The 24,267-nt window shown below is 43.7% G+C and overlaps 1 protein-coding gene across 1 annotated transcript in view; it reads left to right on the top strand.

Moving 5' to 3' along the window:
- reln (reelin) overlaps positions 1-24,267 on the top strand; it is a 391,712-nt gene that overhangs the window by 153,197 nt on the left and 214,248 nt on the right. Inside the window, exons 11-13 of the mRNA XM_086010451.1 lie at positions 19,316-19,461; positions 22,000-22,151; positions 22,962-23,074. Of these exons, the coding sequence (XP_085866577.1) occupies positions 19,316-19,461; positions 22,000-22,151; positions 22,962-23,074 (411 nt within the window). The remainder of the gene's footprint in view (positions 1-19,315; positions 19,462-21,999; positions 22,152-22,961; positions 23,075-24,267) is intronic.

The raw sequence follows: 24,267 nt of genomic DNA, 5'->3' as shown, positions 1-24,267 counted from the left end.
TCCAGCAGCAAGTGAGGTCCTTCAGGAGAGATAAGGTAAGGACGATTGGAAGAGGAAATCGAGTTTGAAGGTATAGACACAGAAAAGTGCTCAATTTCCCAGTTGGTGAGCAAAACATTCACCATTCCTCAAAAATCAAAAATATTATAAATGCACCGTATATATATATTTGAAAGACCAATTCCAGGAAAGTCCAAACCCCTATCACCGTCGCAAAGAATTTAGAATAGTTTAAAAATAATTAAACTACAACCAGTGCACAGATCCTGATTTTTATCTATCTCATCACTTATTATAAAAATCAGTGTATTGGTAAGCTAGATAAAGACCATTAGTGCATTGGTTGAAAAGGCCATTAGTGCATTGGTTGAACAATCAGGTTTTCAGGCCATAAGAATCCATTTTAAGGTGTAACATCTGCACTGGTTTTCCTGGATTTATCTGAACACCACACACATGCAGAAGAATTAACTATTTAGTCCTTTGGGCACCAAATTTATTTTCCACCAACATGGAACTAATATTTATTTTTATCACTAATATCTGCAAGAAACGTTACCTTGCAAAACAGTGACCTGTGAATGTTAGAATAGAGAAGGAAATAAAATGAACTGCTTCAAAATTCTTTAATGCAGTTCTACCCGTTTGCTACAGTGATTTACATACATACTGTGCCCAGTTCTATCTGACATGACCATCCAGATCTGATTGCTGCTGATGTCCATCTGTTTTGGACAATTTGGGATATTTTACAACCTGCCTCTGGAAGGGAGAAGCTGGCAGCCAAATGTCATGTCTCTTCAACACAGCTCCTGCATCGGTATGAAGGAGCTGATCCCAAAGTACAGTATACCGGGGGGGTTCTATTCCTCTGTAAATTGCAGTGAAATAAAAGTACTTTTAAAAATTATGTCAAGTGGTTAATGCAGCTGCACTACCAGCAACTGAAAAAATTGACCGAAGCGGAGTAACATTTCCCCCTTCTTTATTTAATTCATTTTTCCTCTTCCTACTGTCCCACTCGTTTTCTCCCTTTACCTCGTCTCCTAATGCCAATAACTCCTGGTGGGGTGCAATTGCAGAGGTGCCGATAACAGTGGCCCACCTGAACCTTACTTTTTGTGAAGTGCTGCTAAAGTGCTAACACAGCCCGCAGCAGTTTATTCCACTTGAAATGAAATGACCTACCATGATAAACAGCATGTCACATGACCCAGCCTCAATACCGTAGGATTTAATTGGTAGGATGAAGTATATAGAATAATTTCCAGCCTGACATTCAAAAACAATACACCTCAAAAGATACAAGAACCGCATATCGACAGGGGTGGGCTTAGGATTGTGCAACCCATGAAATTGCAGCAACGGATCCAGTGTGCTGATTTATAAATAAAATAAAATAAAATAGGCACAGATCTTGATACCTTCATTAACATTATTAAAATACATATCTAAATATGAATTATTTTATTTTCATTCAGTAATATACTTCCTGAAGGGTTTGCAATTTAAATGCCGCAAATCATCACCTTGCCCCTATCTCTACTCGATTTTTAAACAAATTAAAATAATTTGACATGTCTCAAAACATTGATAACATGCTACTTAGAGCAAATAAAAAGTCAGTCGGTCATTGGCACCAGTCTCGTCTGATACTAAAGTATTTTTGTGCCTAAATTATTTCCCCAACTCAGTAAATGATCTCTTAGCAATCCAGTGCCCTTCAATGTATGAAATAATGACTGCCCCTAAAAATAGCCATCTTCTCTTAAGAAGAACATAAGAAATAGGAGCAGGAGGAGGCCATTTGGCCCCTCGAGCCTGCCCCGCCATTCAGTAAAATCATGGCTGATCTGATCTTGGCCTCAACTCCACTTCCCTGCCCGCTCCCCATAACCCTTGACTCCCTTATCATTCAAAAATCTGTCTATCTCCACCTTGAATATATTCAATGACCCAGCCTCCACAGCTCTCTGGGGTAGAGAATTCCACAGATTCACAACCCTCCGAGAGAAGAAATTCCTCCTCATTGCTTTGGGCTTTTAACAATTCTGTGCCCTCTCCCTCCCACACTCTCTGCATTTCAGCCTGACTCTCAAACATAGACAATGCATGCTCTGACGCACATTCCTGATCTTAGTATTCCTGTATTTAATTCTGTTGTCCAGCTCGCTTTTTGGATAGAGAAGGACTTTTCTGTGATGCCACTCCTCTCCCAAAGGCTACTCTCAAGAGCAAATACATCTCCCAGTTACATCTTATTATTTAAATAAAAATCTTACTTCTTGCCATAATTGTAAGCGGATGCACCAGAGTACTTGCTGTCTCCTCCGACCTGGTAACTAATACTTCCGCATAAAACCTGCAAATGATTCTACATACTGGGAACTGACAGTCGCACTTCCAGGTGCTGAATAAGAGCGCGGAATCAAAGTCCTTAAAGTTTAATGGTAGAATATAAATACGAAAGATAACAAGACGTGTAACGCATAGAATTATAAATTAAATTGAATCTGTTGCAGAGAGATTCTGACCGAGCTGTCCTTCATTTCCATTTTACCTCTATTTATTCTTTTCTTTTAGCTTTATTATTTTTTAAAGCTGGCAAATAAACAGGTGACCAAGCTCAGACAACCAGGTGAAGTAGGTAGTATTGAGTACCATTGACTAGTAAAATGTAGGGGCCCCAATTCGAACTCTTGCATGGGTGCGCCACAAGGCAAACGTTGCCTCTGCATAAGTGGGACTTTTAATAAATATTTTCATTTACTGAGTCTACATTTAGAAAATAAAGAAGTTTGTGTTCAGAATACCTGTTTTGATTTCTCAACCATGCAAACAAAGGCACTTAAATGCACGTTTAGCTGTGGTGACAATTGGGTCATACCAGAAATAGAATGGTTCGCCCACTGCCCACTCCTGATCTCGCCAATAGGCTGAAAAACATCTAACTCAGGCTAAAACTATAAATTTATTGTGTGTTAGAAAATTATAAAGATTCCAAACGGATCATTTGCCTTTTGCATCGAGCACAAGTAGTGTTGGGAGATGGACCCAAAGCATAACAGAAGTGTTGGAGAAATAACCGAGAGTAAACCCAAACAACAAGTAACTCTCACAAAGCCGCAATATTGGACAGCACCTCCCAAACCCACGACCTCTTCCACCTAAAAGGACAAGGGCAGCAGACGCATGGGAACACCACCACCTCCAAGTTCCCCTCCAAGTCACACACCATCCTGACTTGGAAGCATATCGCCGATCCTTCATTATCGCTGGGTCAAAATCCCAGAACTCCCTCCCTACAGCATTATGGGAGTACCTTCACCACACGGACTGCAGCGGTTCAAGAAGGTGGCTCACTACCACCTTCTCAAGGGGGATGGGCAATAAATGCCGGCTTTGCCAGCAACGCCCACATCCCGTGAACGAATAAAAAAAATACAGTACTTAACTTTCTCTGAAAAGTTCAACTATTTTTTGAGATCAAAATGACAATGCATTTCAACGTTGTTTTCTTTCATAATCCTTTAACTGAGTTTGGAAAGACGTAAGCATGGCACTAGGCACTTTTTGTTCCACTTTGACACTATGAATTGGACACCTATTTTAAACAAGTGAACTAAAGGTGAGCAGCTACCTCAAAGCTTTTATATCAAAAGTGTTTTTTTTTAATATCACAAGTGTTCACTTTGACACAACTGTCTTCTAAGCAGGATACTTACTGATGGAAGAGCCATTACAAATAATATCTCCATCTTGTTTTCACAGTGGGAAATATGCATAAATTGTCTGCGTGTTAATCAAACCATGTTGTCCTGTCTCTACGTAGTAATATAAACAGAGGAAAGTCATCTCCCTTGAAGCTCATTTCTATACTCGAGACCTTTTGGCCTAGAAATTCATTGTAGCCACTTTTGGGGCGGTAAAGTCGGGCGGCCGCTAAAGTTTGCGCCCGCCGCCAAATCGAGGCCACTTCTCCGATATTCATTAGCTTCGCCCTAAGAGTTTGCTCGAGCGCTAAAACTGGCGCTGGACGCCTCTCTTTAGGCGCTAAGCCGGAGGTGCTGAGCGAGAGCGCCGAGGCCGGGCGCAGCGCAGGTGCGGCCATCTCGTGATTGACAGCAGACACCCTGGCGCCGGCCAGCTATTAAGGGGGAAGGGTCGACTTGGTCTGCTGCCACGCCCTGGATAGTGGAGCCCTCCAGCTAGGCCTGAACACTGCTGCTGGACCCAAATAGCGCCTGAAGCCATGCAGAAGGCCCGTGAACGAGCGCAGCGCTTCTCAGAGCGTGATCTGAGTGTGCTGGTTGGTGGTGTGGAGAAGAGGTGCCATATTTTGTACCCGGACAATGGCAGGAAGTCGCCGGTCCGCGTCTACCGGAGAGCCTGGAGGCATGTCACCAGCAAGCTGTCAGCCAACAGCGAGGTCCCCAGGACCGGTGTCCAATGCCGCAAAAAGTTTAATGACCTCACTTGGATTGTCAGGGTGAGTACCCTTTCCAGTGACCTCCTCATCCTTGCATGTGCACCTCACATTATGGGCAAAGGGACCTGAAAGCCCTAATGGCCAGCCCTCATCCAGCAGCTATGGGACAGGCATGAACATCAATTGCACATTCTGCACTTAACACACTGGCCAAGCTATTCCACCATGGGAGGCAGTGCACACAAGATCAGGGCTACACACTGTACTTAGAGGCCGTCCTTTCTCTTGCAGGCCAAGCTGGCCAATAACAAGAAGAGCCGGACTGCGACCGGGGGAGGCCGACCCCAGATCCAGCCGCTCACCGAGCTGCAACATCGCGTGGAGCGCATCATGGGTGGCCGGGTGATTGGGCCCGTTGCATGTGGAGATGCCGACCCTGTTCTGGGCACCAATGGTAAGGACATCACCTTTTGGACCTCTCTCGTCCCACTTGCGCATCAGATCTACATCCTTTGCCACTGTCCGACCAATGCGCTGAATGCCACCACTCATGCATCCCTCGCTGACGCCCTCTCCTCACTCTAAAGCTACTCTTGTGCCTTCCTGCTTTCAGATGGTGAGGAGGAGGTCCCTGAACTTGCCAGTGACAGCCCCTCAGAAGAGGAGGAGGAGGAGGAGCAAGAGGAAGGCGGCCCATCAGGGGAACCCTCAGCCGCGGCAACCCATGCCAATGTAGGGGAGACGTCTTCCCTGGAGGGGAGCGTGGCAGAAGTGTCGGAGGGGAGCTCATGGGACCTGCGGCCTGCAGAAACGCGGGAGGGGGGTGGAAGCTCGGCGGCCTTCTCCCCAGAGGGGGGAAGGGTCGGAGGGGAGTCCAATTGCTGGGCCCAGCGGCGTCCAGCAACGCAGGAAGGGTCGGCCAGCTCGGCGGCCTTCTCCCCAGAGGGAGAGTCCAGCCTCCAGTCCGGAGATGGTCTTCGCCGAGGAGATGGAACGCCTCGAGGACTTGTCCGCGGACTCGGAGCGCCGGCACATGGAACTCATGGGGGTAGTGGCACGGTTGTCTGAGGCCATCGAGTCCCTCTCTCGGAGTGTGACCGACGTCGGGGCCTCACAGGCCATCAGTTTGGCGGAATTCGGGGCAGAGCAGGCAGCGAGTCGGGCGGCATTCGGGGCAGCTCAGGCAGCGAGTGGGCAGCTGATCAGTGGTGCCGTGCAGTCACTGGGTGCTCTGATGAGGTCACTGAACAGGTCAACACGGGCACTCACTGCTGCCACACTCGCTGTGTCAGCCAGGCATCGCCAGGGCACCCGGCGCGCTGCAGCAGCACAGCGGTCTGTCCCTCGGCAGATTGGTGCGCATGCTGCAGTGCTGGCCCGGGCGAGTGCCAGTGTCTCAGGCGACCAGCGAGCGCCTGCCATCCGCCAGCTTGCCCCCATTCCTCCAGCTGCCACTGCCACTCCCCCAGTGGAGCTGCCAGGAGCTGCTGCAGCGACTGATGCTGGCCAGCCACAGCTGCAGCATTCAACAGCCGCCCGCTCGACGGCCAGACCTCGACTAGGCCGACCCCCAAGGGCATCTGCCGTCACGACATGTGCCCCTCTGGAGCCTGCCCCCAGCCTTGCAGCAGCCAATGGCCTTACTTTGAGGAGGAGCAGCAGGGCGGGCAGGGGCCACACAAAGATGGCCAAGGCATCGCCCTAGCGGCCCAAAAAGTCGAATGTGTGGCCAGTTGTGTTTGTTTTTTGAGGCCGAGAATTGGATGTTTGTTTTTTGAGGCCGAGAATTGGATGTTTGTTTTTTGAAGGCCGAGGATGTGATGTTTGTTTTTTACGAAGGCCGAGGATGACGGCCATTTTAGTTGCACTGTTTTGTTAATCCTCTCCAGGTTGTGGGAGCGAGTAATGTGTTTGAGTGTTTTTTGGGGGTTTCGTCTGTTTTTGGTTTTCATGTGGGAAGGGCCCTGAGTTTGTACAATAAAGCATTTTATTTATTAACATTGTCCATGTTTGATCTTTGAAGTGTTTGTTGTCTTAACCGGCTGAGGGCTTGCGGAGCGGCTGCAATCATGTTCTTTCATTGGCACAAGCCATTCCCTGACAGGGGGCCTAGAAGTGACGTTCAATAAGCCGCCGACGGGTGGCCCTTGGACCTTGTGCCTCCCTCCTGGGCTGGTACTCCTCGTCCTCCTCCTCCTTATGCTCCTCCTGCTCCTCCTCCTGAGGTGGTGGTCCAACGTGAGGTGGCAGTGCCTGAGTCCTGCGGATAGCCAGGTTGTGCAGCATGCAGCAAACGACGACGAATTGGGAGACTCGCTCCTGCGAATACTGGAGGGCTCCCCCGGAGCGATCGAGACAGCGGAACCGTTGCTTGAGGACGCCGATTGTTTGTTCTATGATGTTCCTAGTCGCTTGATGGCTCTCGTTGTATGCCTCTTCAGCAGGGGTCGTGGGCGTGCGGAGCGGGGTCATGAGCCAGGTACACAAAGGATAGCCTTTGTCCCCAATAAGCCATCCTCTTGGGGGAGGCTGTGCCTGGAACATGTCAGCCACAGTTGTCTGTCGCAGGATAAAGGCATCGTGGCTGCTGCCTGGAAAGCGGGCATTGACAGCTAGGATGCGCTGCCTGTGGTCACACACCAGCTGTACATTGAGGGAATGGTAGCCCTTCCGGTTGCGGTAATCCTCGGCATGCTCCAGAGGTGCCCGCAAAGCCACATGCGTGCAGTCAATGGCGCCCTGCACCATGGGGAAGCCCGCTATTCTTGCAAATCCCACTGCACGCTGCTGCTGCTTGTCCAGTGTCATGGGGAAGGAGATGAATTGATGTCTCCTTCTGAAAAGGGCTTCGGTCACCTGGCGGATGCAGCAATGCATGGCGAACTGGGAGATGTTAGCGATGTCCCCAGCAGCGGATTGGAAGGAGCCGGTGGCATAGAAGTTGAGAGCCACCGTCACCTTCACTGCCACCGACAGAGACGTCCTGCGCATCAGCTGTGGCTGCAGATCTCTGTGAAGCAGCTGGCAGATGTCTGCAACCACCTCCCTTCTGAATCGCAGCCTCCTAACACACATCGCGGCAGACATGGTCAGATAGGAGGACTGCTGGCGGTATACCCTGGGTGGGTAAGGCCTCAGTTGGCGACGCCTGTTGCCCCCTCTGCGTCTAGCCAGGGCTGCCACTCTCTCACGGCGTCTGTAAGCCCTTCTGGCATAAGGCTGAAAGTCAGCGTTGGCACCCAATGCAGCCCCCATTATATGCTGGCAAACACTGAGCTCTCAATGAAGGCAAAGATAATTGCTAAGCTCTGGCCTGAGCCAAAAATACCTGTCCTAGTGTTGGTCCAAACCAGTAAGCTCTCCTTGGTCTCTCTCCAAAAAACCGTTGCACAAGAGTGAATGCTGCAAAATGGCTGGCCTTTATAGTGCAGGGTAAGTGCCCTTTAATTAGCGCTCCCCGCGGCCCGCCTCGGCTGTGTACCGTTCCACTTCACAGTCGTTAGGGCCGCCCGGCGCACAATGGGCCGGCGCGAGTGAAGTTCCGGTTCGGGGCGCACAAAGGGCGTTGCACTAGTAAATGACGTCATGACCTGCGCGCGCAGCAGGGTGCGCGCTAAGACTTTGCGCCGGCGCTAAATGTGTACTGAAGTTGGGGCGAGGCGCAGATCGCGCTGCGCCCGGGCGCTAAGCGCCTAGCGCTCGAGATCTACTCCTCCTAAGGCGCTAACGGCTGGCGCGCCCAACTGAATTTCTAGGCCTTTGTATGTATTTACTTTATCTATACGCTCTTGGGTCAAAAAGACAAAGGAAAACTTAACAAAAACAGCAACCATGGCTTCCAGTTCTAAAATTCCAGGGGCCTGGACTTGCTACAACTTCACATGGGAAGTTATAGACTCATGCAGCACAGAAGGAGGTCATTCGGCCCATCAGATGGCTCTTCATTTAGTCCCACTTCCCTGCTCTTTCCCTATAACCCTGCAAATGTTTCATTTTCAAGAACATATTCAATTCACTATTGAATCTGCTTCCACCACCCTTTCAGGCAGTGCATTCCAGATCATCATAACTCACTGCGTAAAATAATTCCTCCTCCTCTCCCCTCTGGTTCCTTTGCCAGTTATTTTAAATAGGTCTGTCCTCTGGTTACTGACCCACCTGCCAGTGTAGAGTTTTTCCTTATCAGCACTATCAAAACCTTTCATAATTTTGAACACTTCTATTAAATTTCCCCTTAACCTTCTCTGCTCTAAGGAGAACAATCCCAGCTTCTTGCGTCTTCACATAACTGAAGTCTCTTATCCCTGGTACTGTTTTTGTAAATCTCCTCTGCATCTTCTCGAAGGCCTTGACATCCCTTCTTAAGTGTGGTGCCCAGAATTGGACACAGTACTCCAGCTGAGGCCTAACTAGTGATTTATAAAGGTTTAGCATATAATATAAAGATTTTATCATTTGAAACAAGATAGATCCTCATTTCTGTCACAACTCCTTTAGGTATTTTTATAGAAACATAGAAGATAGGAGCAGGAGTAGGCCATTCGGCCCCTCGAGCCTGCTCCACCATTCAATGCGATCATGGCTAATCATCCAAATTCAGTACCCGGTCCCTGCTTCTCCCCATACCCCTTGATCCCTTTAGCCTTAAGAAATATATCCAACTCCTTCTTGAATATATTTAATGAATTGGCCTCTACTGCCTTCTGTGGTAGAGAATTCCACAGGTTCACCACTCTCTGGGTGAAGAAATTCCTCCTCATTTCTGTCCTAAATGGCTTACCCCTTATCCTTAGACTGTGACCCCTGGTTCCGCACTCTCCAACCATCAGGAACATCCTTCCTGCATCTAGTCTGTCCAGTCCTGTCAGAATTTTATAAGTTTCAATGAGGTCCCCTCTCATTCTTCTAAACTCCAGCGAGTATAAGCCCAATCGACCCAATCTCTCCTCGTACGTCATTCCTGCCATCCCAGGTATCAGCCTGGTGAATCTTCGCTGAACTCCTTCCATGGCAAGAACATCCTTCCTCAGATAAGGCGACCAAAACTGCACACAATACTCAAGATGTGGTCTCACCAAGGCCCTGTACAACTGCAGCAGGACATCCTTGTTCCTGTACTCAAACCCTCTCGCTACGAAGGCCAACATACCATTTGCCTTCTTAACCGCCTGCTGCACCTGCATGCTTACCTTCAGCGACTGGTGCACAAGGACACCCAGGTCTTGTTGCACTTCCCCTTCTCCCAATCTATTGCCCTTCAGATAATAATCTGCCTTCCTGTTTTTGCCACCAAAGTGGATAACCTCACATTTATCCACGTTCTATTGCATCTGCCATGCTTCTGCCCAATCACCCAACCTGTCCAAATCATCCTGGAGTTTCTCGGCATCCTCCTCACAGCACACACGCCCACCCAGCTTTGTGTCGTCTGCAAATTTGGAGATATTACATCTAGTTCCCTTGTCTAGATCATTAATATATATTGTGAATAGCTGGGGTCCAAGGACCGATCCCTGCGGTACCCCACTAGTCACTGCCTGCCACTTGGAAAAAGACCCGTTTATTCCAACTCTTTGCTTTCTGTCTGCCAACCAGTTCTCTATCCAAGTCAATACCTTGCCCCCAATCCCATGTGCCTTAACTTTACATGCTAATCTCTTATGCGGGACCTTATTGAAAGCCTTCTGAAAGTCCAAATACACTACATCCACTGGTTTTCCCTTATCTATTTTACCAGTTACATCCTCAAAAAATTCCAGTAGATTAGTCAAGCACGATTTACCTTGTGTAAATCCATGTTGACTTTGTCCAATCCTGTCACTGTTTTCCAAGTGCTCTGCTATTACATCCTTTATAATGGACTCTAGCATTTTCTCCACTACCGATGTCAGGCTTACCGATCTGTAATTCCCCGTTTTCTCTCTACCACCTTTTTTGAATAGTGGGGTAACATTAGCTACCCTCCAATCCATGGGTACTGTTCCAGATTCCATCGAATGTTGGAAGATGACCAGCAATGCATCTACTATTTTTAGGGCCACTTCCTTAAGTACCCTAGGATGTAGATTATCAGGCCCTGGGGATTTATCGGCCTTCAATCCCATCAATTTCCCTAACACCATTTCCCTACAAATACTGATTTCTTTCAGTTCCTCCCTTTCATCAGGCCCTGTTCCCCGACGGCTCTGGGAGGTTATTTGTGTCCTCCTTTGTGAAGACAGAACCAAAATATGTATTTACTTGTTCTATTTATTTAATTGTATTTTTATGATTTACATATTGCTGGGAGTGCAGCGTGCAGGCTTTGATCATTTCCACCGATGGTAGAGTCGAAGAGGTCCAGCCAAGGTAAGTTTAATAGTATTTTTTATGGGGCCCAGAGGAGCATGAATGCTCCTTGTAGCTCCACAAAATAATCTATGATCTGTCACCCAGGGACCTCGCCCTGTGATCGCAACGCCCCCACACTTACCTTGATGGTGGCCCGATAGTGGCCAGTCTGAATCCATTGAGCTGTATTGGAACATCTGTTTGGTGTCCCATAGCTCGCCAGCCCGATGTAAATGAGGCCGGTGCCTGAAAATGATGGCCGCTTCTTTGCCACGTGTACAGGCGACCGACTGCCGCACCCTGCCCGCTTGTTGTCCCAAAAGTGAAAATTGACCCTACTGAGTCTGTGATAGCTGAATACTGAAGTTGAGAAATTGGATCTGCCAGGTTGTGGGTTTGTAACTGATTTGGGAATAAAAATTAAAATTCAGATGTAGTTAATTAGATTTGTTAGCAGTTCAGCTGAGCTCGAGAATTGAAGCTTTACTTCATGTAACTTAACTCGTGTACCATCCCCAAGTAGCTGAAAAGCTCTTATTAAAAAAATAAATGTAAATAATTACCATATTCTATTCAATCTTGGTGTTATCTCAAAGTGTGAAATACAGAGGTATCAGTATTAAGATTGTAACAAATCAGAGGATGAGGCATCACAGAGAGAACTTCACTTTACATTTTACCTGTACAACATCTTGCTGTACAACATCTTGCTAAGGGCTGCTTGATGCTGACACTGGATATAAAAAGTAGAGGCATGTTCCATTCCCCAGGACTGGCATCCGCACAAAAAAAATGTAGAGCTTGATGTAAAAGAAATCTTTGCCTTGTATCACGTTCAAGGTTGCTTGTTTTAATCAAGATATCCACTGGGGTACAGACGAATAAGCAGAATGTTAACATAAAGGTCCGCTCCGTTCCTACTCCATGCTGACCACTATTCAACCTTTGATAGGAATTTAGAAGCGGCGTTGAGAAACTGATGTGTCTAGTTAATCTCTTTAATCTATCAGAATCAGATAAATATTGAAGCAAGACACCCTCTTTTAATCAAAACAGAAAATGCTGGAAATACTCAGCCGCTCAGGCAGCATCTGTGGAGAGAGAAACAGAGTTAACGTTTCAGGTCGATGACCCTTCATCAGAACTGGAAAAAGTTGGGGATGGAACAGGTTTTTAAGCAAGTGTAGGGGCAGGGAGAGGGGGGAGGGGAGGAAAGAACAAAAGGGAAGGTCTGTGATGGGATGGAAGGCAGGAGAGAATAACAGACAAAAGGGATGATGGTGCAAGGCAAAAGGAGATGGTAATGGGACAGATTAAGAAACAAAAGATGGCTCTAGATGAAGTGTAAATGGCACTGGCAGAATGATCAACAGCTGCCATGTGAGAGAGAGAGAGAAAAAAATAATGGAAAATAAAAAGATAGGGGCAGAGGTTATGGTCTCAAATTGTTGAACTCGATGTTGAGTCCAGAAGGCTGTAAAGTGCCTAATCGAAAGATGAGGTGCTGTTCCTCGAGCTTACGTTGAGCTTCATTGGAACAGTGTAAGAGGCCGAGGACAGAGAGGTCAGAGTGGGAGTGGAGCGGAGAATTAAAGTGACATGCAACAGGAAGCTGAGGGTCACCCTTACGGAGTGAACAGAGGAGTTCCGCAAAGCGGTCACCCAATCTGCGTTCTCTCTCCACAGATGCTGCCTGACCTGCTGAGTATTTCCAGCATTTTTTGTTTTTATTTCAGATTTCCAGCATCTGCAGTATTTTGCTTTTGTATTACCATTTTTTAATGCAAGCCTCCTGCTTCTATTCAGCTTCTCTTCCTGACTTCCATGTTAGTGAATATTGTTAACGGCTCTCTCTCCTCTCCTTCAAATCTGCCATCATCACCCCTCTCCTCAAAAAAAACGACCCTTGACCCCTCCGCCCTTGCAAACTTTCACCCCATCTCCAACCTTCCTTTCCTTTCCAAAGTTCTTGAATGTGTTGTCACCTCCCAAATCCGTGACCATCTTTCCCAGAGCTCCTTGTTTGAACCCCTCCAATCAGGCTTCGGCCCCTGTCACAGTACCGAAACAATTCTTATCAAGGTCACAAATGACATCCTAATTGACTGCAACAAAGGTAAACTATCCCTTCTTGTCCTTTGCAACCTGTCTGCAGCCTTTGACACGGTTGACCACAGAATTCTGCTCCAATGTCTCTCCGCCGTCGTCTAGCATCCATAAACTTGAGGTAATTCAAAACTCTGCCACCCGTGTCCTAACTCGCACCAAGTCCCGCTCACCCATCTCCCCTGTGCTCGTTGACCTACATTGGCTCCCAATTAAGCAACGCCTCGATTTTAAAATTTTCATCCTTGTTTTCAAATCCCTCTATGGCCTCGCCCCTCCTTATCTCTGTAATCTCTTCTAACCCTACAATTTCCCCTAGATCTCTGTGCTCCACTTATTCTGGCCTTTTGAACATTCCCGATTTTAATTGCTCCACTATTGACGGTCGTGCATTCAGCTGCCTAGGTTCTAAGCTCTAGAATTCCCTCACCATATCTCTCCGCCTCCCCACTTCTCTTTCCTTCTTTAAGACGTTCCTTAAAACCTACCTCTTTGACTAAGCTTTTGGTCACCTGGCCCAACATCTCCTTATATGGCTCGGTGTCAGATTTTGCTTTTTTTTATATAACGTTCCTGAGAAGCGCCTTGGAACATTTTGTAGTGTTAATGGCGCTATGTGAATATAAGTTTTTGTTGTTGAATAGCCCTCTGCAGTTTTCCCATCCGCACAGTGGGACTGAAAGTCCATGGGATGAGGGGGGACTGGGGGTGGGGGGCAATGGATGTGTCCACCCGTAACCTCAACCACTGACCTCAGCAGACTTTCTGGAGTCTGGGCAGGTTCTCTACTTTAAATTCCACTGGCAAGCAACGTGCCACTAGTTAAACAGCTCACGTACACACCTAACCTGGGATTTTTGGCCTCAGTCTCACTCAAGTCCTCATTCAGAGTGTCTCTCATCCACTTACCCAGGATTGATTTTTTTTAAATAATCTGGAAGGACATTGTATTTACTGTACTTCTTTTTACTTATTATCCAACGTTGATTTCTTTTAAATTTTGTTTAACTCACCTTTGTTTTCTTCATTTTCTCACTCTACTTTTCTTCATTCTTTATCATAAAAAGATTCTTACTTTGCTTTGATCATCTTTTTTTTCCATTTTACTATCTCATTTCTTTCTGCCCATTATGATTTCACCAAGCCCGTTAATTTCTCTGTCATTATTTGTATTTTCTTCTATCTTGAACTTTATCTTTCATTTTTTTTTAGTTTCATGGTCCCTGTGATACTTGTCCTCATCCATCTCTTCGATCTGTGAACATCGTCATTCATCACCTATGTTATCGTCAGAATTTCTCAGCGCTGCCTTTCTCTGTCTCCAAGTCTTTCGTTTCAACTACTGTAGCTGTGTACGGAATAAATGGGTTACCTCAATGTAAATGATGTGGAATAATATTTTGGTGTTATTTTTGAAAAATTCTTTTGCCATTTTGCCAGGATTCCATTCTGCTGCTTATCCTCCTGATCTCTCAGTTCTGTCCATCTCTATTGCTTACTTTTTTGCCGTGACCTCCGTTCTACCTTTTCTGTCTCCATGATCACAAGATGGATATGGATCAGCAGGGTTATTAAGCTCACCCTGGCTCATCCATCAAGAAATAACCTACAGTCCCCAGTGCAGCATCCAACTCTTTTTAAAAATGATTCCAGGGTTTTGCCTCCACTCTCATATCTAGGAGTCCACCCTTTGCATTCATCTCTTTTGTATGAAGAAGAAATTCTCGGCGTCGGTCCTAAATTTCATTAGTTTATACTGTGCTGTCTTGTCCCACTGTAACAGTTTATTTTGAAGTAATGTTCTGAATTTGCCTCTTCTGTATTTCTTACTATCTTAAATACCCCTATGAGATCTCCTCTCGGTCGTCCCATTTTGAAGCGAAAAAGCTTGTTTCTCCACTCTTTCCTTAGAATTGTGGGAATAGGGATTAGTGTCGTGGCTGCTCTCTGCACCACCGCCAGGGTTTGAATATTTCTTGGGTGAAATATTTTAAAGTGGGTGCAAAAGAAACTTAAATATTTTCTTCATATCACTAACCATGGATCTGCCAAGTCTGACCTCCATCTGCTGCAATTTACCTGCGACCTTTCAGATCTGTTTATTCCATCAGTGGCTTCTATTCCTGTGTCAACAGTTCCTGTAACGTTGAGGTCATGAGTCAACTCATCAACACAAGCATATCCTTGTTTCTGTCAGTATTGTGGTATCTCAACAGCATCCTCTGAAGCTCCCACTGAGGTTCCAGCACTAACTTACCTTCTAAGCTTTTGATCTAAATTTGAATTATGTTAGAAATCATGATTTGACAACCACAAGATTACCATGTTATTTTACTTTTAATATGCAAGTTATTTTGAATTATTACAAACTGTTACATAGGCAGATGGATAGCTGTGGGTTAGTAGCGAGCCCTTTCAGATCTGCCAAAAACGTAAACCATATATTTATTTTGTTGGCATTTTAAATATAATTAGCTCATTCACCATTAAATTCAGTCTGCTGGAACTCATTTCACCCCTGACATGTTCTTAAAAGTCATCAGACGGAAGTGATCTATTATTCATACATCTCTGGGATAGATTGAAGGGAGACATTCCAGAGGTGAAAGCACCACCTGACACTGCTGCGTCTGCAGTCCCCCAATAATTGTGTGTCAGTTGTGAGGTTTTCAGTTCACTGCAAGAAGTAACCACTCCACTGACGCATCGTTTCAGGTACAAGATCTATAGGGGCAGTCCAGATTTAGCCTAATGCATCTGTCAATGTTAATTAGTCCGATTTTTATTTTTTATTTTTTTTTAGCTAGAAGTATCATTTTATGAAATGAGCAGAATGCAAACTGACTGAACCCACATATTAAAATGTAATTAAAATTGAAATGTTGTTTTGGTTTGTTGCTTTAAGAGTTGAAGTAGGATGATTTGCTGACTTTCTATTGTTGTATCATCCAATTTTAATGTAACATTAGCCAACTCACCAAAAAAAATCTTTCCCTTTTAATCAAACTGCTAACTCAAACATTAGTTCATGTGAAAAGCACAGATTTGATATTAAAATCACTAAAATTAGAGTTTTAATTATTTTTTCTAAATTAGTTCAATTGCTACGGTAGTTTACTAGTCTACGGTGTCACTCTGTATTAGAGTTTAAGGAGGGGTATTAGGTTCTTGGGCTGGAAAAATATGCTCCAAGATAATTTAATACCAAGGTTACACGATGCTAGATACAGCAGATTGTCTGACTTTTATTTGATAACGTCATAATTATGAGGGAGAGTCCAACTGGAATTCAATCAATTGTGAAAACAATGTTCCACATTGTGGCTCAGTGGGCAGCACCCTCGCCTTTGAGTCAGACGTTTGTGGGTTCAAGTCCCACTCCAGAGACGTGAGCACAAAAATCTAGGCTGACACTCCAGTGCAGTGCTGAGGGAGTGCTGCACTATTGGATGAGACGTTAAACCGAGGCCCTGTCTGCTCTTTCAGGTGGACGTAAAAGATCACACGGCACTATTTTGAAGAAGAGCAGGGGAGTTATCCCCGGTGTCCTGGCCAATATTTATCCCTCAACCAACATCACTAAAAACAGATTACCTGGTCATTATCACATTGCTGTTTGTGGGAGCTTGCTGTGCGCAAATTGGCTGCCGCGTTTCCCACATTACAACAGTGGACTACACTTCAAAAGTATCTAATTGGCTGTAAAAGTGCTTTGGGATGTCCAGTGGTCGTGAAAGGCGCTATATAAATACAAGTCTTTTTTTCTTTTATCTAATTCCGATTGAGTTAAGGCAGTGTTTACAATCATACGTTTATGATCTGTATGGAAAAATGTAGGATTATTTCATGATCTTTACACAAGAACAATGTGGAATAGTTACTGGGATCCTACCCCATAACATGTCTGGGTATATTTTCTTCTGGTCACCAATGAGAGCCTACAAAGTTAGTGCAAATACAAAACATTTGTTTCATACCCGCACTTTTCCACTCACATTAGCAACTGGAGGAACAAATATTAAGTGGTGATAATTACCACAGTCCACTAAAGAATATTTTCTGTTTCTGCTTGGCAATTTCATTTTCTAATCATTTGATTGAGATGACTTATTGCTTGTTTTATAAAACTAAAAGTAGGTGTAGGATACACGAGTTTCAAAAGCAAAATGTGTTGGATTTATTCCATCTTGACCATTAAAGGTTTCCCATTGTCCATAGGGCAATGTTTCTGAAGAGCAGGGGAATGTATATGACACAAAGCAAACTAGTGGCTGAAATTTCTCATTTACTATAAAGCAAACAATGAAAAGACATTTAAATACTCACAAGTACACCGAGGGTGCATCATTATCTGGCAAAAAATTCCTTTTCGCACAAAAAGGACCCAATCGCATCACTGAAAACATTTTTCAAAGTCATTTAAGTGGTCTTATTGGTTCCTGCCTACTGCACTATTTGCCCCTAAAAATAAAATTCCCAGAGCAATAAGGATATGAAAAAAAAATCAACAATACTGGAAAAACACAGAATTTATAATTGATCTGTTCCATCTTCCAATACCTCTAACAGTTTTCCCTCACACAAGCCTCCCTTCTCCTCTCTCAAGGGCCTTAGACTTTTTTCCTGTTCCTAAAGCTAGGATATTTTATCAAAGCCTTCCTTCCTGATATTTTTTGCTGCTTCACACAAGTGCAACCTACATGCTATGACAGATTACTGGCACCTAGTTCTTTTGTTATCATTGAGGGCTTTTATAATCATAATGAAAGGTGTTTTTTTAAATAGTTAAAGGTAGGACTACTCAGGGATGAAGGGGAAATCTAGTTGTGGCACATGATTGTATGGCAGTGATATTAAATATGCTTCAGTTTTACAAATGATGCTGGAATGTAAGTGTACAAGAGGAGGATATGGAATTATTGTTAAAAATAACTGCAGAAAAAAGAATTGGTTCTGGAAAAACTAGTGGAACTCAAGATGGATGTCACTGGATTGTGATGGCATACACCTTAGGCAGTTGAAGGAAGTCAAAGAGGAGATAGCAGAGGCTCTGACCATAATTTTTCAGTTCTCCTTAATATGCACATTGTGCCGTGGGACTGAAGAGTAGTCAATGTAACACCTCTGCTCAAGAAGGGAGCGAAGGATAAATCAGGTAATTACAGACCAGTTAGTCGATCGTCAGCTGTGGCCAAACTCTTAGAAGCCTTAATTTGAGATGAAATTAATGAACATTTAGAAATCAACATGAATTTATTGGAGACCATTCATGTTTGACAAATGTAATAGTGTTTTTGTCTTGAAGCTGTGATTAATTCTGTAGATAAAGGGAATGCAATGAATGTAATTTATATTGATTTTCAAATGGCTTTCAATCAGGTGTCTTACAAGAGGCTTGTTACAAAAATTCAGATATTTGATATAAGAGGAAATGTAGCAGCATGGATGGAAAGTTGGTTCATGGGCAGAAAACGAGGTTAGAGTTATTGGATGTTGCTCAGATTGGAGAAGAGTTGAAAGTGGCATTCCCAGGGATCAGTGCTAGGACCGATTTCATTTTCAATATAGATAGATGATTTGGACTTTGGTCTCGGGAGCACAAAATCAAAATTTGTTGCAGATACTCAATTAAGGGATTTGGCAAACAATGAGAAAAACTGTAAAAGTTTTCAGGAGGGCGTAGTCAGGTTAGCGGAATGGGAAAAGAAGTGGCAGAGGTAATTTAATGTGGAGAAGTATAAGATAACACATTCTGGAAGGAAAATTAAGTATACACTCAATGGAAAGATGCTGAAGGGTGTGGGTGAACAGAGACACCTAGGAATTCCAATATATAATTCTTTGAAAGTACAAAGCAGCTAGATAAAGCCATAACAAAGGCCAATATAGTTTTTGGTTTTATAAATAGAGGCTTAAAGTACAAGACCAAATAGGCAATGATAACTTTGTATAAGCCAATGGCTAGGCTTAGACTACTGTGTGCAGTCTCGTAGGTACACCACTATTAAAAAAAGCCATTAAAGCCATAGATTAGTCTAGATTAATGAGGGTGATACCACAAATTAGAAACTATAGTTAGGAGGAGAAACTTTAGATTACTGAAATCAAACATAAAAAGTACTGCTAAAACAATTGTGATTATAGAAACCAGAGTATTTTCATTTTATCACTGGTTTAAATAATCAGCCTACGAAACACTCAATGAAAATAAATATTGTATTTACCACTCTGATACTTAGACTGAGGGACTGAGCTGCTGTGTTGTTTAACTGTGATTCTGCCATCATAATTGGACTCCATGCTTAAGGCGATAAAGAATAAATAATTGAAAACTTCTCTTCAAAATTCTCTTTGTTGAAGCCCGAGTTTGTTGTGGTTATAAAAAAGATTTAATAGTGTCCTGAGCCCTTGTAATGCACTCTATCTCTCTCTCTCTCTCTCTCTCCACAGCATAGCTGTCAATCTGATGGTAACTCCATGTATTTCCATGGGACTGAGGGCACTGATTTTAACTTTGTAACAACCAGGGACGTTGATCTTTGGACTGAAGGCATTGTAACACAGTGGGTGGAAGAGTTTGAAAGTCAGCCTGCAGGGTAAGTGCTTGTTATCTCTGGTATTCTGAATATGTGTACAGTTATCTTGGGGATAAGTGAGATTCAAAGGAGGGTTGCATTAGCCCCACACATACATATTTAAACTGCAGCTGCTAGTCAAAGAAATTTGCTGAGAGAAAGAATTAAGAATTTGTAGGGGGATGTAAAGGATGCACTGGAAATAATATTTTAACTCTTTATTGCAATTGTCACTTCAAAGGGAAAGAAACATAGCTATTTACTTTGTCGCACTAGAAAAGTAAATCATCTTCTCCCAGTTCACTGCTACAGAGGTTCTCTAAAAGGTTTTCTGTACACTTGCTTATCGAAAAAGCACTTGACAGCACCGGGAATTCAATTCCCTGAACCTATCCTCACTGCCTATCCTCATTCAATTGCCAGCACCAGGATAAGCATGCAACACCCTCCTTGGAGAGTTTCATTTTCAGTTAACCCTTTGTGGCTTCATAATGTTTAAGATTTCAGCTATTTTAATCTGAATAACAGTGAAATGTTCTTGTGTGACAAAAGGAAAAAGTTGTTCTCTTTGCTATTTGTAGCAATATCGTAACGTGCACGAATAAAGAGTGGACTTATGGTTTTACTGCAACTAGTGATTTGAGGGGATCTTTCCATTATTGTTACTTACTGCTTCCTTCCACTGTAAAGAACTAAAAATATCTACAAATGCCCCATGCTCAGAGAGGTCAGACCAGTGGTGCAGTGGCATCTACCTGTGTAGCTCAACTGACAAGCTGAGCCATGATTCTCTGGCATTTCATCCACAATTACCATCTGTAATATGTTGATCATCCTCATTTGCAATTCTGTCCATACTCTTGCACGTTCTGGCCTTCTGACTATAGCCCACTGTTCATCCCCTTCTCCTTCTGCTCACCAGTCAATGGTAGCCTTCAGCTGTCTCAGCCTTGACCTCTGGAACTTTGTTCCTTGCTACATCTCTTTCCAATTTTAAAAACCTCCTCAAAATCTATCTCTTCAACTGTGCCTTCAATCACTTCCCCTGATTTTTCTTGCTTTTCTGGCACTGAGGGTTGTGAGGCTGTGGAATGCACTACTGGAGTTCGTGCTTGCAGCAGAGACCCATGTCCGCATTCAAGAATAGGTTAGATAGGTAGTTGAAGGAGAGGTGTGTAAAGGGCCATGGGAACAGGGAGGGCAGGTGCGATTAGGAGTACTACTGGAGGATAAACACCAACATAGACTGGTTGGGCCTAACCGCCTGCTTCCGTATTGTAATGTCTATGTAATTCTCCTATTACTGCTTGTTGGCTGCTTCCCCTCTTCTTTTCTTCTGCCCTTTAAAGTGCCTCAGGATATTTACTACATTAAAGGTGTTATGTAAATGCACGTTGTTGTTGTTGTAGGGACTGGGATATAACGAAAGAGATTAGGATTATTCCCCCAACAAAGAGTTAGTGAGCATCCCTGTTGTAGATTTTCTTCACAATTACTTGCATTTATCTTCACTACTGTCTGAATCTAGTAGCAGCTCATAAGATTGAGTCAATTCCTGTAGACTTTAAAACAATGCAACAGTTTGGACAAATGGGTCATGGATTTTGAATTTTTTTTAATTAATCCAAAATCAATTTGTTTTATCAGAGTTAGAATTGTTTTTATTCTAGGACCTGAAAGGTACTATATAAATGCCATTTCTTTGTTTCTTTAGAGCTATAACTGATTAATGGTCCCATCCGAAACATGAGTCTGTCTCTGTCTTTCTCTTTCAGACACTAACGAACCTGTGGTGCATTTCTAGGATTTTCTGTTTTTGTTTCAGGTGTCTGACCTGAGGTTTTTCTTTTTATCTCCATCTTTCCCTACCTTGCCCTCGCTAGAAATGCCAATAAATATCACAGTTCAGTCAGGGATTGGTATACGAGCTGTGACTCTGGGCTGGGAGTCCAGGATTCCACTGACACCAGGGTTTTAAATAGGTCTGTGAAAAGCAAATCTTGCTGTTTTAAACTAGTGACCTGTGGTAATCTGTGCAGCTAGACATGTCCCTGTTTTTGGTCTGGACTCCCCAGATTTCCAATTAGTGCTTTGTTTCACAGTGGGAACCATCAACCCAATCCGTTTTTACCCTGGTATAGCATTTCAAATCTCTTGTTAATACAGGTATCTACTTCTGAAAATGGTCAATGTCACTTTGCAGTAAACATCTTCTGTAGAAAGATTTCCTGTGCTCACTCAAGTGACTGTGAACAAAGTCGCATTCCACAAGTTGTATCCTTTAAACCCCAGATTAACATTTCATATCTTGTCCTGAGGTTAATAAAAATGTGTTTACAATAGCATTCCTGGTAATTATTTTTATCAAGCCAATCAGACTGTACAGGGACAGTTTTATTCAAAGCTGAGCTTCTGCAATTTTCAGTTCTTAAAACAATAGTGTGTTTGCCGCTAATGTTTATAAAGTAAAGTGGGATTTAAGTGATATCGTGACTGTAATTAAAGTGTGAAGCAGAACCAGGCTGTGCTGCTCGTTTATCACATTCTTTCTGTCTACAGCTGGGAAACATCAGGCGCTATCATTGGCACAGAGTGCGGTGTAGTGGAGTCAGGCTCATCGCTTGTGTTCCTCAAAGATGGAGACCGCCGTATTTGCACCCCGTTTCTAGACACAACTAATGATGGAAACCTCAGATTTTACTTTAGCATGGGTGAGTGAATGGAAAAGACAGGAAACATAGCGGAGAGTGAATTTTTTGTTTGCTCTCCATGTTCACTTGCTGTGAAATCCAATAGCTTAAACTATTTGCATCTGGCCTCGTCTAAAAAGTGTTTTCTTGGTCACCTTTGAAAAGATCGAAGAAGCGATCGTACAAAAAACATGGCTATCCAGTTCAGATCGCACGTAAATAAAATAGCCTAAAGCTATGAGAAATGTACTGTCGCGCCCCTGGATTACACCATTGTATAATTGGATATTGGGCAGTACACGCACACCCCTAAATGTAAAATAGTTAGACCACTTTTGGGAATGAATAGCACAGTTTTACCAGAAAGAATATCTAAGGCAAGACCCTAAACTTATAAAACAACCACAAAATGATGATCAATTTTTTTTATTCCTCCTATTTTTCTGAAAATTTCTCCTCTTTCCATTAGGAGCACACAGGAATGGCCGCGGATTTTTGAGGTCAAGTCCTATTACCTCCCTTTTAGAATTGCATCAGTGCAGCAAGATTTGGCTTTGATTTAACTTCCAGTTCCAACCTGTTCCGTGTGGAGACAGACATCCAACAGCCTTGCATTATAAGATCTTAATGTTAGCCTATTTTCTTTGAAACTATATAGGCTTATAATGCCAAATTGATGGAACAATATTGTATCTATGAACCACGGCAAATAAAGAATTCCAATGAAAAATGTAATTAAATATTGGCTAGTTTATATTGCGTTTTGTACACACAGATGTTGCGTGATCAGATAGTTTACACAGGAAATAATACTCTATCTCATTCTATCAGGGGGTGGTTCATGTAATCCAGGGGATTCACATGAAAACGATGTCACGCTGTATGCCCTGGTTGAGGGTAGAAAAGAGCATGTTTTGGATGTGCTGCCTTTTACATCCTATAGGGTAAGTAGAATTGCTGCGTCAAATTATAATGGCTAGCATTAATTACCCAGTGATTTCAAATTGTTATTCTGGAGACACACTGTTCATTTGAGTATACATGGATAATTAAATCCTATCACATCAAACCATGATGGAAACCTCTCATTTTAAAAGGTTTTTTTCCCCCCACTCAGTCAATGAAAGTAAGATCAGGAAGGGTAGCGTGACATAGTGGTGGGGTACAGGTTTACTCTCCAGCTTCTGCTAAGGTTCCAATCACTGCCCCATCTTCACAATAGTGTGGCACTTGGAAGCCAGTCAGCTTCCCGATTAAGGAAAATCGAAGAGAGAGTTGCCCGCTATCACAATCCCTTGCCTCGGTTTTAAAATTCTCATCCTTGTTTTCAAATTGCTCCATGGCCTCACCCCTCCCTATCTCTGTAACTTCCTCCAGCCCCACAACCCTCCGAGATCTCTGCGCATCTCTAATTCTGGCCTCTTGAGCATCCCTGATTTTAATTGTTGCACCATTGGTGGCCGTGCCTTCAGCTGCCAAAGGTCTACACTCTGGAATTCCCTCCCTAAACCTCTCCGCCTCTCTACCTCTCTTTCCTCCTTTAAGACACTCCTTAAAACCTACCTCTTTGACCAATCTGCCCTAATATCTCCTTATATGGCTGGGTGTCAAATTTTGTTTTAAAACGTTCCTGTGAAGCGCCTTGGGACATTTTACTATGTTAAAGGCGCTCTATAAATACAAGTTGTTATTGTCACCCACATAAGAACAACATTGGGAGGAGTCTGGGTGCAGGCGGCAGACTGGCCTCTGCTGCAGGAGGGGTGTGCCCGGCGAGAGCAGAAAGGGAGGGAAAAGTTAGAGGATATCATGCTCTTAAAAAAATACGATTCAAACATTTGCTAACATGTGACCTGATAAGAATAATTACATTGGAAATCCTTGTTAATTTGTGATAATAGCAATTAAATGTATATGTGCATATATCTTTTATTATAATTTGACAGTATTTGAATAGTTACCTAGGTCGAGTGAAGGGAGTAAACCACAAAAATGTAGTCAATGTTTGTGTAACTGTGGCCCTTAATTACGATTGCTGTAAATCAGTCACAGAGGCAACTGCTGCATTACCCAGATGGACAGTGACAGTGACATCATATTCTAAAGGGTTCCTCCTCCTCTAATATGACTTAGAGGC

Source organism: Somniosus microcephalus, chromosome 17 (genome assembly GCF_052327205.1).
Source record: "Somniosus microcephalus isolate GS21.2 chromosome 17, FLI_Smic_1.0, whole genome shotgun sequence".
Taxonomy (NCBI): domain Eukaryota; kingdom Metazoa; phylum Chordata; class Chondrichthyes; order Squaliformes; family Somniosidae; genus Somniosus; species Somniosus microcephalus.
The sequence above is the reverse complement of the archived record's forward strand: the minus strand, read 5'-3'. Positions and strand labels throughout refer to the sequence as shown.